Genomic DNA, 17,815 nt, shown 5'->3' with positions numbered 1-17,815 from the left:
GAGATTTGTTCAGGAATTTATTGGTATAGTATTATATAATATGATCAAATGTTGGCGTACCAAAAAAAGTATATTTTTCTGAATTTTAACCACAAAAATGGACATAGCTAAGTATTTTAAGGAAAATGAGTGTATTTTGAGTCATTTTTGAGAAACTTTTTTTTTCAGAGATTTGTTCAGGAATTTATTGGTATAGTATTATATAATGTGATCAAATGTTGGAGTACCAAAAAAGTATATTTTTTTAATTTTAACCACAAAAATGGACATAGCTAAGTATTTTAAGGAAAATGAGTGTATTTTGAATCATTTTTGAGAAACTTTTATTTTCGGAGATTTATTCAGGAATTTATTGGTATGGTATTATACTGTGATCAAATATTGGAGTACCAAAAAAGTATATTTATTTTTTGTTGATGACAAACGTTTTTGGGGACACCTGGAGAGAAACAGACCTTCAAGCCTACATACAGTAGGTCTGTTTATTCTAGCGGGAGTATATTGCTCAAACAATGAGGCTACAAAGAGTCTATGGGATGCAGATTCTGGCAGGCCTATATTCCTGGCAAACACACAGACACGCACACACAAACAAAATCACCTTCTTACTGACAACCCTTCCTTTGTTAAGACTTGTGAAAAGACCAGTTATTGTTGAAAACCATAGCATATCCATCTGTTTAAATGTTAGACACACACAAGATCACATGCACCTGTTTGCACATAAGGTCACACCCCCTACCTCACTATCATCGTCATCCTCACTCTACACAGATGAAAGACAGGAAGAAGAATTTGCAGTAAGGTGTGTTGAAAGTTTGATACTCCTAACACTCTTAACACATTCAAATATTCCTCTTTTACGTAAAGTATCAGCATGGTCCATGAATACAATTTTTATTCGTGAATAATTGTATGATGGTCTAGTGTTCATTTGACTAATTTAAATTATTTGCCTTGGTTCTAAATGTACCTTAAGTTGGATAATATTTTTAATACTCTTTCAAGCCACAGCAAATATGGGTTAGAACAGTTTCTCACAAATTTGGGCACATGGTCTACAATGGACCAGCAAAAATAATGTTGAAATGTAGGTTGATTGACTCATCATGTCCAAACCCCTGGAACTTGGACCAATGGAAAAATGCCTAATGTACCTTTAATATTTTTATTATGGTTCCCCGGTCTTGGTATATTTTTTAGAATAACTTCAGTGGTATTACATGCATATATACTCATACTATATTGTACTATATTGTATTGAAGAATGGGTTAGAATTCCCAGTAATGCTTTGCAGTTTGTAAAAAAACTGCACAAAAATACAGCTGTATTGTATTTATTGAGATTGATCGACTTGTCTCAGTGGACTGACAAACTGTGGCAGTCACTCAGTTTCCACTGACAGTACTTGGCACCATCTAAGGGTTGAAAGTGAAGTCTGCCACTAAAAAGACATTTTCTTTATCTGCGCTGTTGTTTCTGGCGTCCATACATTTGGACAGTTTGAGTAGTTTGAGATTCAAATCTAAACAGCCAGTCAAATCAGCAGAGGTATATGCATAAAAAAGTGGCATTAAAAATATTTTCTTTAATTTTGTGTTGACCTTTACCAGCCTGAAAAATATTTTGACCTTCCTTTCTACATAGGGTAAACATTTAGCTGTATCAGGCTCAATGTCTTTGTCAAAGTCTTATGAAATGTTACTTTGATTTCAGTGTCTTCCCACCCATGTCTCCCTGTGGCCAGTTTCTTTAAGAAACAGCTGAACGGTGCCTGATTGTTCTGTTGTTTTCATGATAACACACAGTTGAACCTCTTCAGCTAAACCCTGTTGAAATGTAAGGTTAACAGAAACATAAAGACGCAGCAGATGTAGATTATGGAGAGCTACGGAAAATATGAACCTCTCTGTAAGAATGTGTTTAAGGTGTGGGCCGTGTTATTCCTCCTTCAGGGACATCCAAAGGTTTGAATTTTCACACAGTGATTGAATTAGAGTCCTTTTGAAGACCGAGGGGCCCCTGCCAATGCTCGCTGTGGAGTCGGCTCTGAACAATCGACTCCTCGAGGTGTAAGGGATTTTAATCACGCAGCGAGGTATTTGCTCAGGGCCCTTCTTTTAAAGACCTGCTTCAGCTACAAAATGGGATACACTAAAAACAATCCATGGACTGTTGTTGCAGTAATCCATACATGGAGCTCTGAGGGGCTGCGCTGATGTCACTACAGATGTGTCCTTCATAAAAGGGCCACGTCTGGTGCTTTAACCACATCTGAAGAACAGCCATTGTTAAGAGGCCGTTCATATTGTTTCATACAATTGCAAAAACACTAACTCAATAAAAAGCATGTATCGGGGAATAGAACATGTGACATGCTCGTGGTGAAGATCACTTACATCTGTTATCATTTTTCCCCTAGTCTTGTTCCTCTCCCTGTGGTTGGCCCTCTTCTGTTTCTGCTGCAGCACACGCTCTCTGGTTGTGCGATATTCCAGAGCAAACTCGCTCAGGATTTTGCTGAATCGATGAATGCTGACGTCTCGCACAGTGTATATGGGATGGCCCAGGAACAGCAAGAAGGCATGGAACCTGCAAATGTAAAATACATCACATCACTTGTCAGATATTTACAGATGGCAGAAGCAAAGTTTCTTCATCTTCATCTTCTACTGACTAATACTCCTAAAGGTCACCCAGCAGCACCCTGGGGTTCACACTGAACAGCTGAGACAAACAAGCATTCACACTCACATTCACACAGTTTACAGTGAACACCTAATCTTGGACGACTTGAACCAGCAAATCGGTGACCTCTTCTTCCAGCCTGTGGCCAAAGCTAAGTGCTGGTACATCAAACCCTGATTTTTGGGATAATGTACCTGTTAATGATTCGACGATGTACAATCTTCAGAATTATAATCCTCTCTGCACAGTCTTTAAGGAAGTCAGACATCTTCTGTTTCAGCGCCGGTTTCATCTCGTGTTTTGCGATGACCTTGAGGTGGTCCCATGATGCTTTGCACCGTCGCTCCATACCCATCAGATTATCATGGAGCTGGTCAAAGTCCACCTGAAAAAAAAAACAAACAAACAAACAAACACATTAAATCTAGGAGTTATGTCTAAAGTAAGACTAGAACAATCCAAACATGAGGGCAGAATTCTGTGAAGGCCTACCTTGGTCAGGCGTGTGACGGCTCCTATCTCTGAGTAGAGGTCAGTGCTGTCAGGGAACTTCTCCACCACGATGGAGCAGGTGTGGTGCAACAGAGACTGCTTGTGAACCGTGTCCTTCACCTCTGGGACTTTCTCCAAGTAACTCAGCTCAAAGCCCTTCGCCTAAACATGCATGCGTTCACAGCAGCAGACTCAGAAGAGGAAACGGAACCAACTGTCTGACATTTAAAACCAGAGGCCTCCACTCAAAGACCAAATTGTAGCAAATTTCCTTTCTGGCAGAGCCAGAAAAAGTCCTAGTCAACATCGTGTGTCGAGCAGATTTGGTGATTCATTAGGCCAAGATTAGAAGAACCCTAATCTATTTCTGTTCAGAGCAAATGCTCCACTTGACACAGCAGAACTAAAAAAGGAAAGCAGAACGTATCGTGGAAGATCACAATCCTAACTGGAGCTGCCTTGTTCTTATGCCAGCCCTGAATGGCTTACTGAAAAATATAAGTGCAGACATTATTTCTGGGAACTACTTGTTTTGATGTTGATGACTTATGCTTCCCCTTTGCATGTTAGCTCTGGTATTCCAGATGTTCACTCACAGGGGTGAGGTAAACACAGAGACCTCCATCACACTGTGACACTAAGACACACTCAGTTTTCAACACCAATATGTCCTGTACACAGGGGTGGACAGACGGACAGACAGACAGGCAGATAGACCCAGGTTCTACAGCAACAAGCATTCTTTCACTTTAGAAGGACAGTGTCTGCTGCAGACAGCCACATTCCTACACACACACAGTTCACTGTTATCTTTGCCAAATAAATATGTTGGCAGGGAAGAAAGTAGTCAAGGAGGAGGGGGAGGAGGGAGAGTGTGGGAGGAATGGAAGGAAGTGCACTGAAGACATGAAGAGGAGTTAAAAAAAAAACCCAAACCATATATGTCTTACATTGGTGCAGTTGAGAAAATTGCCAATGGCCAACAGTGTGGTCAAGATGTGGCGCAGGGTCTTGTTTGTCTCCAACTGGTCCATTCCTTCCTTCAGGTCCTGGAGAGGCTCTGCTACTTCCTGATGAATTAATGACAATAATAAAATCATTCAAATATCAGCAGAAAGATGAACATTCTGAGCTGCAATTACCCCCTGCAACTAAGGCAATAAGACAAATTTACAAACTTATATCATGAATTTGTGATGTAATATGATTACAATTAAATTGTGAATAAATCTAGACTGAACACCCACCAAAGTGTAACGTTTCTGCATGTGGATGGAATGTACAGGAATCAGTCTGACCTTCTCAATAAACTCATAATCCATTTTGAATGCCCACAGCTGCAGGCGAGCGGACAGCTCCGTGATGGAGGACAGAGTGAGAAGAAACTGTTCAGCGCTGCCCAGAGGGATATCAGGGTTGACCAGCTGAGCTTCCTGGATCCTCTGCTTCTCTTCCTCTGTGGGGATCATCGTGAGGATTTTCTAGTCCAAGAAGGAAAAAGAACACGAGCAGGGGAATGAAAAGAGTGTGTTCTTAGAAGAGTCTGTTCCTCAGTGTCTGTGTTAAAAATTATTTTTCAACACTTCTTTAAAAAAAACTGGTACATCATAGTTCAGGTCATAAATGAAAAAGAGGAAACTAACAGATTCTGATGTCTCTGACTGTGTTTATCTAAGATGGTTCCAGTTTCCTTACAAACTTGTGTGACACCTGAACTTTCAACCTCATGTTTATTGTCTGTCTGAATACACCTCCAGAGACAGGAGGTGGACAGGAATATTCCTCTGCTGCAAATGAATTCAGGGAAGAGCTGAAAGCTGCAGGTTATATATCACCAAAAGAAATGGCAACATCAACCTTTATCTGCTGAAGTCCTCCAAAGGTCCACAGTAGGGATTTTTTTTTTTAGAACAAGCTGAAATTTTCATCACTGTGATTAATTGCTTCAGATGAGCTAAAATCACCCCTGTGACGCAGCCAGGACCTCCGATGATACTATAACATCATGGGCATTCTCATGAATATGATTGAAACTCTGCTTTGTGGAAATCCACAGCTGTCAGTTTGGTTTGCTTGGTTAAATACCCTTTAAAGTCATGTTTACTTTAAATCTGTTGAGCATGAATCTGAAATGACGTTAAAGTGACTCGCCTGAGAAAGGGTCACTTGAACAAAAGCTTACCTCAATTCCTTCCTTATTCAGAGCGTACTCATCGAAGTTGAGGATTGCAGTCTTGATGGTGCGCGGCGGGGGTAAGACAGTCAAACCGATGTTGATGGCATTGCTGCGTTTGGAATCCAGGACTATGATCTCTTGTCGTTTGCCATCGACTGCTGCTTTCTGAAAGACATACAAAATGACAGAAACAGAAATTTAAGGTTTAAACCTCTATCATGACGAAGCACTGCATTACTTTAACATGGCATTAGCTCGGCTGTTCTTTTAGTCTCTTTAAGTCTATCCTAACTCCAAATCAAATAAATTGCACATTTCCAGCCCCATAACTTCTGGCCAACCAGTAACACAGATTCCAGTCCAGTAGGGGGCAGTAATGTATCTAAAGTTTGATAAAAAATGTTGGAAAATTGTTTGCAGAATTTTTTTTTTATTCCAGATGTCCAGATGTTTGACTGAGAAGGTGGTTGCTTGCAAGAAATAGAGGTTTCTTGCTTACTTCAAGACTGCAGTATCACCTAAATGCAAAACATGTTGCTGGGAGTGAGTATTAGCTGTAGTTGTACCGTGACTCGTCAGTAATCTGTGGATGTCGTTGACAGAATAAAAGAGTAACACTTTTATTGTGTAACTTCAGGTTAATGTTTCATTAAATAACCAAAATGATTTTAAATGAAAATAAATACAATAATAGTAGATATATTAACTCAGTATGAGTCTACTGGGTCAATTTAAACAGGTGTTTAAGAACTTGTTAAAACACATTTTATTATAGTTATTGGTTTATTAACCAATCATTTATTAACCATTAGAGTCTTTGGTTGAACCTTCTTCTACATCAGTAAATAAACTGATTTGCACGCAGAATCTCCCCCCCCCCCCAACACACACACACACACACACAGTTACTTTAATCAGTGGGATGAACTGTTTTATAGAGAAGATGAAAAATGACCTGGCTTTGAGGATAATGTTTGGAAAATCTGTTGTGGGATTTGTGAGTATCTTTCAAAGCACAAATAGACATGATGGATGCTACTTGTAAGGTGAGTGGATCGGGTGTGTGAGTATTAAAATACAGTGTGTTTTCATAGCAGGTGCTTATTTTGCCCTTGTGAATTCACTGTTTGGGCCAAACTGGGTCATTTCCAGGGAAATTTGATCAAATGTCATGATCCCATTTATCCTTTCTCTACAAGTGGTTACATCTGTGTAGATGGGAAGAGTAAAAAAAGTTATAAACAATTTAGACAAAGTAAAATAGTGTATAGAACTATTTTACATAATTATGTGGCAGCTCACAGCAAGGGTTTTATTCTAAAAGATCCCAAATTCAAAGATTACAATTTTGAAACTAGTATTGAAAATTTATAATAACAATAATAATAACAAAAATATTAATAATAATCATTGCTTACAATTGTAAAACAGTCTACAATTGAATACAATAATGGGCAAAAAATCTAATAACAAGTTAACAAGTTCTTTTTCATTTAAACTGCAAAAATAAACCAGGTTTTATACAGAACCCTATGTTAATATTACAGTAAAATAAGTAGTGTACTTGTACTTATACTTACCCTTGTAACAGGCAGCTCCTTGGACTTGGACTCAAACAGCTGCTCCAGCTTGGACGTGTCCAGTTTAACTGGCTCCAGTTTGGACCAGAGGGACTCTTTACAGAATTTATGGCTCTTACACTGCCAGTCCACAGGTCGCACCTCATTCCAGAAGAGACGAATGGTCTTCTTCTTCTTCTGGAAGAGTGGCGGCTCCCCTCGACTGAGATGAGGTGAGGGCGGAGGCATGGGGGCCATGAAAGGTGGGGGCGGTGGCATCATTTTGCCGGGCATAGGAGGAGGCGGGGGGCACCCAAACAGTGGCGGGGGTGGTGGCAGGGCGTTGTTGCACGGAGGCGGGGGAGGTGGTGGCATGAGGTCACTTGGCCTCATCATATTGTCCAAATCTAAAATGTCCAGGTCGTCCTCGTCCCTCAGGTCGGTGAAGTCCATGTCTTTGATCCGCAGCTCTCTGGGTGAAGCCATCAGCTGATCCCAGATGTGATCTGACTCTTTCTTCGGCGCTGAACTTAATGACACAGCACTCGAAGATGATTTATCAGTCTGCTCTTTCGAGGCCTCCACCTCTGGGAGAGGAGTCAACCCTTTGACCAAGTCTCCAAACTTCTCCGCCACTGCTCGGACACTGCCCTGGTTGTCCAGATGTCCCACTTCCATTTTCTTCACACTTTCCTCCCTTGCCTGTCTGTGGGCCTCCAGTGTGGAGATCCTGCTGACCAAACTGGCCACAGAAGAGTCACTGACCTCCAACTCCTTCTCACATTTACACCTTTCTTTCTCCGTTTCTCCGGCCTTTTCTTCATCTTCATCATTGGTCGTAGTCTGAGCATAAAGCATGTCCAGCATGAAACGCTTACTGTTCAGAATGTTGTTGCATTCGTCGTGTACATCTGTGTCTTTAATGCACTGAGACCACTGGCCTGGTGAGATTAAAGTAGACAACATTAGATAATCCAGACAGTAAACATGTTGTTGTCTTAGTAAAATTAAGAGCAGCCTCACCTGCGTCAATGTCACTGCTCAGCTTCTCCTCCCGCTCCTCCCTCTCCAACGTGCTGCTCGTGGAGGAGATGCTGGACGCAGAACAGTTATCCTTTTCATTCACCTCCTCGTTCTGTCTCTCCTTCTCACTCAGCAGCACGCTGTCGTCATCCTTCTCTGCGGTCTGACTCTTGTCACACTCTTCCTCCAGCTCCTCATCCACCTCTGCCTGTCGCTCTCCTAATTCTTCTACATCAGTGAACTCCACTTTCTTCACATCTTCTGCTGCTGCCGCCTCATCCCCGCATTCTTTCTGCTCCTCAGGCTTCTCCTGCTCCGGCTTTTCTTCCTTCTTTTCTGTCTGTTCACCCGACTCCTGCTCTGACACTACATTCTGATGAGACTCAGCACTGTCTACTGTCTTGGCATGCAACTCTGTCTCAGTCTGCTGTTTCTGTGGCTCTGTCTGTGGTGTGGGGGATGATTCTGGGACCGTCAACTCTGGCCCTGGACTTTGGGTTCTGGTCGGAGGTTCAAGGCTTGCTTCTTTGATGTGTTCTGTTCCTGTAAGAGAAACCAAACGAGCAAAAACATTGATTCATATATTTCACTGAGGTGCAGTGTGTGGCATTTGCTAATGTTCCAAAACATCTAGAGTTAAAACTTCAATGAAATAAATGACTTCCTGACATAATGTTTGTTCAACTGCAACAAGATAACATCTTATTTTAACATGTGTACACGTTTAGACTGAAGCAGCTGCTTGAAAAAGCTGTAGTACAAACTTTTAACAAAAAAAAAAAATGTAATTACCAGGAAGTATGCTTTAGGAAAATAAACTAAATCAAGTTGAACTTCATCTGTGTTAAAGGAAATTGCGACCATTTACCTGACGTTTGGTGTGCAGTGGTTACAGTGCTTTCCTGTGCAGTGGTGGTTACGCAGCGGGACACTGAGCGGCTGCCCGAGCTGGAACTCAAACACAGCGTGATCTCTGTTCGTCCTCTCGTGGGTGCTTTGGGTCGCTCCCGCTCAAACTCCTCTGCAGCCAGTCTCTCCGCAGCCTTGTACCTGTCAACATACATGACATTTTTAGGATCTGTGCTGAATGCTAAAAAGTTCCAGTAATGTCAGCTTATATCTACATCAGGGGTGCCCAACCACCGGGCCAGGGACCAGTACAGGGCTGTGGATCATTTGGTAGCAGGACACAAATTTTACAACATTTTATTTTTTTAATTTCATTTTTACAATATAAGCTGCCTTGAAATTTTCTAAAAGAAAATTGTGAAGACACACGTTTGAATGACACCAGGGAGACAATCACATCACCTCCATGACAAAACCAGAATTACACACCTGTCCTGTTAACATACTGTAATACAGTGTGTCTCCATAGGGAATGGACATAAAGGGGCCCTGACAACTATAAATCACTGTGAGTCAGGATGAAACTTCTCTCTTCTGATAACCTCTGGTCTGCAGCAAAATAATAATAAATAAATAAATGAACTCACCTTTCCTCTCGGGCTTGTCTGGCTTCTTCCCTTTTGTCCACGTAATCTCGACTGAGACAGAAAGAAAATGTGTTTTCTTATTACCTTCATATTTATTATTCTGCCTTGACTCTATGTGAAATGATGTTCAGGTCAATTTTGTTAATGCCTTTTTTAATTTCCTCGTGCACACAGTAGACATTTTTGTTGTACAATTAGAAACATGACATCTGACAGACCTGAAGCGGTTCCTCTCTTCTCTTTCGATTCTCTGCAGACGCTCCTCTCGTTCTTGCCGTCTGCGCTCTCGCTCTGCTGCCAGTGATTCTTGGTGTTGTCTGTAGGATGAGCTTAACAAACCTCCCACAGTGTGTCTGCAGGGCACAGAGGAAGAACAAATGTAGCTGTGCTAAAATATGTTTAAGTGACAAAACTAGTGAATTAAAATAACATGTACTCCACATCAGATGATGAACGTTCCCACCTGTCGTGTTTGTCTGGGGTAGAGGCTGCTGAGTTAGTGAAGCGACGAGATGGTGATGTAGGGGTCTGGTGTCGCCCTGGGTAAGGAGTGCCATTGGCACTAATTCTGTGGAAGAAGATAAAATATTTTTACTCCAACAACAGTGTTTAATTTAGAGGAATCTGTGATGATGGTCAAATCAGCTCTGTTCAGTGATGAAAAAGTTATTCATTACTTCTAGCAAGGAATTTGGACAGCTTGTCTGTAGAGAGTTAACATTGAACTGTACAGCAGCGGTCTTAAACGGGGGGTCCATGACTTAAAGGAGGAACATGACAAAACCAAAACCATTCAAAACCAAAAGAACATTTGATTAGGACTGCCAAAAACAATGCTGACTCTTTTTCTACATTTAGGCTAACAGAGGTTTGTGTCTTCTGGCTAACATTTGACTCTATGTGAGCCAAACTTCACCACTTGAACATTTTAACTTGACCTGCCTAACACTGTTGGATTCTGTCTGTCTTTTAGCTGCATCTCAGCCTCCACAAAGTTGTCTTTCATCTAAGACTCTACTCTGTCTCTTATCAAGGATGTAAAAAACCCTCATAAACACCATGCCCAAAATGGCAAAGGATTTCAAAACTGCACACACTGTGCTCATCTCTGCAGTGATTTGACATGTTGACCCCTGGCCTTACCTTTCAGCCCAGCAGGGCCTTTTATCTGTGTGACATATGGGAGGGTTGTTTGTTTCTGTTGGACTAAAGATGGAAGTGAGAGAAAAGAAAAGAGAGTTACAGTCAGGTCAGACACGCAGAAGATTAGATTTAGAAAAAAAAAAGGTTGGTCACAGACAGGACAGTGAGAGGCAGCAGCTGAGGCAGATGGGCTGCAGGACCACACAACAGTAAAACAACAGGGACAAGGACAGGAAGTGTTTGTGTTTGTCTAAACTCTTTTCATCTGCTGCCTGGCGAGCAGACAACGAGTCTGTTTTAGAAACTTTAAAGAGAAGAGTCCTGAGTGACTACAGTGACAGTCTAGATCTGTCAGCCTCTCCTCATTCCACTGCACCAGAGCACGAGTGGCTCGCGACTGATGCAGATACTTTTAATTCCCTCAATGCTTGGATATAATTTACGGACATGTCTTGGATTCATTTTCATGTGGAGCCACAACTGAAAGCAGATGAGCAGTAAATGTCTGTAAAATAAGACTGAGTTATTAAGACCTTCCTCCCAGTGATGTGCAACAACTCTGGAGATGATAGACCAAGTGTAAATCACATCCCAGCACAGGCCACTGTGACCAACAAACATTTTTAAAGAATGAAGGCGTTGGAGGGGAACGAAGCCATCACACACTGACAGCGTAACCAGGAAATGATGTCATTTTGAAGACTGAAGGTTATGAAGCCCATTTCCACACGCCATCAAACTTATATTAGACTTATTTGACACATATATTGGACAAACCAAATGTTTTACTGAACATACAGTATAAATCCAAAAAAGTAGTGACAGAGACAGGTTCACCACGGGATCACATTCGATTATATATAACCAAATACATTTTGATTATTAGGAAACTGAACATAAAAATATTTGTTCTGGAGTAAATTATTCTTCAAATTTACTGAATCTGAAGCTACTGGCCCTTTTCCTAAAACTGTCCTATTTACCTATTTATTGTCATATGGAACAAGACTCCAACAAGGCCCCCCACTCCCCCCAAAAAAAGCCAAATCATCAACTCATGACTAACTCTGTGCCGTAGACTGTTCTGTTTTAATGCAGTGGACTGTGTAAACCAACAGGGATCTCCTGGAATGGTTCCATGCCCGTGTTCTTGCGTCCTAATCAGTCTTTGTGTCCAATCACATTCATCTGAGGTTCCTGACAATGGCCAGTACACACGTTTCTTCCTACTTCCTGAATATTTCCACATGATTCTCAACTACAGATGATGACAGACTTAAGTTCTGTGCCATCTTGCACTAATTCTTTCCAAACATTTTTCCCATTGAACCCAGTTGTGATACCTAGCCCAGTTATTAGCTTCACTGCTAACTGAGAACTTTAATTGTTTTTATCTATCTGTCTCAGACCAGACTTTTTGTTGGTGAGTTGTGGACTTGGATTTGATTATTTTGATTATTATTATGAATTTACAGTGAGCTGCACACAGACACAGACTCCAGTGATAAGCAGAAAAATGTGTTATTTTTTCTTCATGCTGAGGGAGGACGGCTGATGAAACGAATGCCTTTCATGGTCTTGGTTGAAGTCGTTGTAAAATGAAAGGGAAGTTTCAGCAACAGGGAAGCAGAGCAGTGAGATCAGTGTAGACTGACTGAAAGTGTTGACAAAGTTTGGCATTCTTGTCACATCAACAGGGAAAACACACCCAGGGCTAAAGGTGGTCTTTTTAGGTGCGACGGACACAGGAGAAGTTGTCCTGGCCTTGACGCTGACATATTCTCTCTGCCCTTCAGGGTCACTGGCCTTAGGAAGGATGTTGGCCATACACTTTAAGCTCAAGCACATGTTAGGAGTGTCTGCCGCGGCACTAGGATGACAAAGAAGAGTAGGAATCCAAATAGGTAAAGGGAAAGGATCAATACTCAAAACTAGGCACATGTGAGGGGAGTGAGACGCTGAGCCGCCCTGTGGACACCTGGTGGCAGTACCTGGTAATGCCCTGTCTAGAAGACTCAGTGACTGGATGACTTTCATCATCTGCCTCCTCTTCCTCCTCCTCCTCCTCTCCCTCCTCCTCTTCTTCTTCTTCCTCCTCCTCCTCCTCTTCTCTGTGATAGGAGGAGGGGTCGAGGGTGGAAAGGAGGGAAGGCAGTAGGGGACAGAAAAGAGAAAAGAGTGGACGGAGACAACATGAAGACACACAAGAGAGCATGGCACAGAAAAGACAACACACAAGAATGACACAGAAATGTGCTGCTTACGTAAGAATCAGTCAAATCAATCAGTTAGTGCAGACAACAGATGATTAGTAGAGTCGGGGAAAAGTGAATTTTAGAAACCGAAGAAGTGGATTTCCCGTCACATTTGAGTTGAGACACAGCAACATGTTGGATGTGAAATAAGATTTAGAGGCCAGTTGAAGGACATATCTTCTGTGTTTGAACTGATATCCCATGTCTGGGCTACATGGTCATACATGAGTCTGCGGCTGATTTGCTATTTGGATCTCTCCTGGGTGTCTGGATTTCATTAACAACACGGAAAACAGTGCACTTCAAAGGCAGCTTGAATTTCCTGTGGCGGACTGAAAGAAGCTAGTCTGGGATCATATGACCTGCTGGAAAGAATTTGAGTGTACCTGAAGACGTGAGTCCCACCAGAAATATTAGGAGGTATGTTGGTTTGAGGAAAGGCTGAGATTAATGATGGGGCAATTTATTAGAGACAAGGATTCTGGGAGAGACCATAATCGGCCAAGGCTCTAAAGATAATAATCAAGGTAGCGGTAGCATTCCCTGAGCAGAACTAAGAATCCACATAAAACTTTGTGAGTATGTTTGATTTTTATGCTGCTTTAACTGTATGGGGCAGACACAAGACTACTGTGTAATTACACAGGGTTTTCCTCCAGCTTCTGGCCTAATTCACCAGCTGTGGTTTAGTGTTGTAGTCTCAAAGGTTTGCCGTTTATTCAGCACATTTTCTTTATTGTAATTTGTAGTCTAAACTTATGTCTTCAGCCTGAAGGACACATGTCACTCCACGCAGCACAGATAACTCCTATCATGTTTTTTCAGAAGCTTCCTATTTCCATGAGTGGCAGTAGAACGTCTCAGTTGGAGAATTAATTGAAATTTCACTTTTGTTGTCTTTGCACTTTCCTTTTTTTTTTAATCACCATCTGATTAAATTTTCTGCCAGGAGAAGACACATTCCTCTAAGACATGAAATAATATAACACTTAGAGTCAGAATGTTTCCTTTTCCTCCGTGAACCAATCCTGTCGACTGCAGCAAATACAGCCCTGAAGGAGAAGGTAATGTTTTCATTTGACGTTTCCTCTCAATAATCTCTCGCCTCACCTCTCACTGATGTCTTCAAAACTTTGACCATTCTGGTGGAGGAAGCCGCTGGTAGAAGTATGTGGGCTGCTGGGAGACGCTGGGGCAGAAGAGTGGCCTCGGTTGTGTTGGAGTGAGTGTCTTCGGCTGCGTCTTCTCTCCAGGCCCCGTCTTTCATTGGTGCCACCGACGCTAGCCCGCCGGCGATCCTTTCTGCTGCTGGGAGGAAGCTGGACTTCTTCATCACCATCCTCATGGCGTAGAGTCATCTGGTCGACAACAGGCAACAATGAGAAGCTGACTGAATGTGAAAAAAAATCAACCAGGCTTTTTGGGGAAGTTTTTCTGACCTCGTAGATGTTGAACTGCTCCACAAGGTCAAGGTCTGTGCCCTTTCTGCTTATGTGTCTGTGGGCAGTGGCTTCGATGGCCTGTTCCTCTAGACAGTCCACCATGTCGTAGTAGGAGTCCTGGTCTGGGAGACCTGCCAAAGTCTGAACCACAAAAGCCAACACAGAGAAAATAGGTTTTTGGGAAAAAAGAAAAAACAGAAAAAGTGTGGACTAACTGTGTTTTAAAGGACAGCAACACGGAAGCTGCAAAGATCACAACAACTGAATTCACTGACCTTATTGATGAGGGTCATTGCGTAAACCAACAGCTCTGTATCCACTCCATCCTTCTCTTCAAGAATCTCCATCACGTTTGACCACGATTTTGTTCCTAAGGAGGGACAAAGGTGACACCGTCTAACGCTGGACGCCACAGTAATTCCAGGTCAACAAGCGTTTTGCACCACTGTGCAAAAATAAATAAATGTTCCGTCATCTCATGGCTCCTTTTTCGGGAAAGGCACACAAGTGTTTTCATCTAGAAAAGTGAAGGCGAAAAGCAGAAGCTCTGTGCCTCGACCACGAGGGTCAAGACCATCCCCTTCTCATCAGGAGATTGGGGGTCAGGTTTACTCTTCTTATGTAACAGCAGAAAGTGATGGGATAAGACAAAGCAGAGACGGAGTGATACCTGACCCCTCCTGGTTGATGCTGGCCCCCACTCTCCTACTTCAAGCCACACTGCGATGTAGGGTTTTTGGAGCAGCAGGTAACTGAGCCCTGACACAGGCTGGACTTACAGTCTGTCTCAGTGAGAGTCCGTCTACACACAGCTCAGGACAACTGATCTGAGAGCTGTGTAACAGGAGGCTGTGATATGCAATCAACAGGACGTCACTGCTGCCAAGCAGGGTTAATCAGTGTGATGGAGAGGAAGAGGGTTTGAATAAAAAGTGGAACTCCTGAAACACTTTGATGCAGCACCGGGCTGTGTTGAGGCATTTTAAAATTATACACAATAACCTTTCAGCTGTGGCTTACGTAGTTTAAATTGATTCATACTGTATGGTTTAAATATTTAACACATATAAATGTCTTAAATTATTTTTTAGGGACTTAAGTTATAAACATTAAATGACCTTATTTCTTTGTTCTTCAAACTAAACACCCACTCCACCCAAGGTATCTGTAGCTTTTTTATTACTATCAGTCAGATTTTAAAGCTGATATTGAGCCGCGAGCCAAAAGATCGACTGCATACTGTTACAACTGCGTTTCATTGAGAGTTTCAATGTCCCCTCACCTCCAGGATAGTTAATGCATTTCATTAGGGTGTAGATTAAATTAACAGTAGTTAGACAAATTCAAAAAGCTAAAGACAGATTAAAGGGTATCTTACCTTTTTTGCCATCAACAACATTCACAGCCTTTATAAGCAGGAGAGCATTCGACTCTGTGTACTCCACAAACACCAGCAGGAGCTTTAAGGCTGTCTTCACCACCAAACGGAACTGCAAAAAAAGGAAACAAAGTTTTGACAACTGGCAGACAGTCTTCAAACCTTTCCTGTTTGGTCTTGACATCTATGATAACCAAGTCTGAAATGATGCAACTCTGTGAAAGTCTCACAGAGTTGTAACACATAAAACTACACACAATAAAATAGCAAAAAATTAAAAAAATGATTTTTTTCCCGATGAAACAATGTTACAGTATGTGTCTACATAAAAAATAATTTAAAGGAATAAAAGCATTTCTAACTGCCTCAGAACTAATAAGGCTGCCCCTAGAGGTAGCTTATCATTAAAAAAACTAGGGAATGTTAAGACTAATATATGAATCCATGTTCACAAATGTGGAAAAAAAAAAAACTAGGGAATGTTAAGAATGTTATATGAATCCATGTTCACAAATGTGGATTCATATTGTGGCTGACACTAACACCGTCTGACCACTAGAGGGCCGAAGACCACAGTGACAGAGGAGGTGAGAGCACGCTGACATGAAGCACGGTGAGGTATAGTGCTTCAGAGTAAAGAACTATGCAGCTATTACAACTTTGTCGGAGTCCAGATGTCGGTGCGGAGTTGACTCTGAGTTGAACATCTGCACAGCAGAAGCAGAGATCCGGTGAAAGTGAATGTTCATTTGTCTTTACCTTGGATCCGACCAGGGTGTAGAGCCACTGGACCGTTTCAGTGTGAGATATGAGGCCGTTCATCCCATCCACGAAGAGCATGATCTGACCAAGAGCTGTAAGAGGGGAGAGGGGGGAGACAGAGGGAAAAGAAAGGAAATGGGTCAAGTCAGGGAAAATAGCTATTAAACCTTTTTTTTTCTTTTTTTAAAAAAACGGAGGAAACTACACCATAATTTTCTTTTGATGCCTGTAAAACAGTTGATGTTTTAGGGTTTGTGTGAAACCAGTATTTCCAGGAAAAGAATTTCATAGTTTGACGTGCAAACAATATTTCTGTGCATGGCTGCAGAAAAAAAAGAGTAAAAAAAAAGGGGGAAACCCAAAAGGAAATCAGATGACACAATCAGTGGGGGGGCAGTGCGGGGGCTGGCAGTATTTTGGGGGCACTGATGCTGACATGACTTCCATTGGTAACAGGATACATAAATAAGAACATTACAGTCAAGGGATCTCAGTGGGGGGCTGTCAGAGTGAGGGGCAGTAAAAGTGGAGGACTCCTGTGTAACGGGGCAGATGTGGGGGAGGGAGACAAACAGTTCTGGACCAGAGTACTTTTACAACAGTACCTCAGGGGCCATTCTCCATTCTGTTAATACAGTTAATCATCAATGATACTGGTACTGGAAGGAACCTCATCTGTCTGGAGGCACCATATGCCTTGTTTCCTACCCCAGGTTGGAGGTAATACGTGTATGTACCACTGTGGTAAACACTGACAGAGAGACACTGTCAATACTTTCCTTCTTGGACAACATTACAATACTGTGTGTACTGAGCTCATCTATCCAACCCTGCAGCAGAGAGATGAGCTCAGGTTGAACTCGGTGCAACTTGACTTGATACATGAACTGACAGTGGAGACAAGTGAACATGTTCAAAATGAGAAAAATAATAGAAAGAAGAATTCCCTAATTTCCTAGAAACAATAGGTGATGATCCTGAAGCTCAGCACCAGAGAAATATTAGTGTAATAGTCCAGGGTCAAACAACAGACAGAGTTCAATCTTTGACCGTTTTAGTGAAGAAAACACAGAGACATGAGGTTCCAGCAGAAGGAGTCTGATCTCCCGGTGCTTTGTTTTGAACTGCTGCTTTGGACATGTTGTGATGAGAGGCTGCGGCTCTGTCATATATTTTCCTTCCTCTTCTCCTGAGCCGCATGAACACTGGGAAAATGCCGAGGATGAGCCAAAATTCCCAGGTGCAGCAGCTATGAGCGTGGTGCATGGGTGGACACACATGTGCAGGAGTGGGTGTCTGTTAATGGCCCACTGCTGCTGCTGCCGCTGCTGCGGAGGCCGTCCATCTGTTTTCAAAGCCAGGGTTAATTACTCCGAAAATGTCAGGCCACCCAACTCCCC

At 42.1% G+C, this 17,815-nt stretch overlaps 1 protein-coding gene across 1 annotated transcript in view; it reads right to left on the bottom strand.

Moving 5' to 3' along the window:
* Positions 1–17,815, bottom strand: part of fhod3b (formin homology 2 domain containing 3b) — a 57,871-nt gene that overhangs the window by 3,870 nt on the left and 36,186 nt on the right. Inside the window, exons 4-22 of the mRNA XM_025061520.1 lie at positions 16,413–16,507; positions 15,654–15,765; positions 14,551–14,645; positions 14,273–14,416; positions 13,944–14,191; positions 10,579–10,641; positions 9,899–10,003; positions 9,654–9,788; positions 9,436–9,486; positions 8,808–8,989; positions 7,940–8,482; positions 6,938–7,857; positions 5,364–5,522; positions 4,480–4,662; positions 4,132–4,251; positions 3,182–3,343; positions 2,884–3,074; positions 2,401–2,593; positions 743–766 (exon numbers count right to left, since the gene is read on the bottom strand). Of these exons, the coding sequence (XP_024917288.1) occupies positions 743–766; positions 2,401–2,593; positions 2,884–3,074; positions 3,182–3,343; positions 4,132–4,251; positions 4,480–4,662; positions 5,364–5,522; positions 6,938–7,857; positions 7,940–8,482; positions 8,808–8,989; positions 9,436–9,486; positions 9,654–9,788; positions 9,899–10,003; positions 10,579–10,641; positions 13,944–14,191; positions 14,273–14,416; positions 14,551–14,645; positions 15,654–15,765; positions 16,413–16,507 (3,725 nt within the window). The remainder of the gene's footprint in view (positions 1–742; positions 767–2,400; positions 2,594–2,883; positions 3,075–3,181; positions 3,344–4,131; positions 4,252–4,479; positions 4,663–5,363; positions 5,523–6,937; positions 7,858–7,939; positions 8,483–8,807; positions 8,990–9,435; positions 9,487–9,653; positions 9,789–9,898; positions 10,004–10,578; positions 10,642–13,943; positions 14,192–14,272; positions 14,417–14,550; positions 14,646–15,653; positions 15,766–16,412; positions 16,508–17,815) is intronic.

Source organism: Cynoglossus semilaevis, chromosome 13, assembly GCF_000523025.1.
Source record: "Cynoglossus semilaevis isolate Cse_v1.0 chromosome 13, Cse_v1.0, whole genome shotgun sequence".
NCBI lineage: Eukaryota > Metazoa > Chordata > Actinopteri > Pleuronectiformes > Cynoglossidae > Cynoglossus > Cynoglossus semilaevis.
Note: the sequence above shows the minus strand (reverse complement) of the source record. Positions and strands in the feature narration are given on the sequence as shown.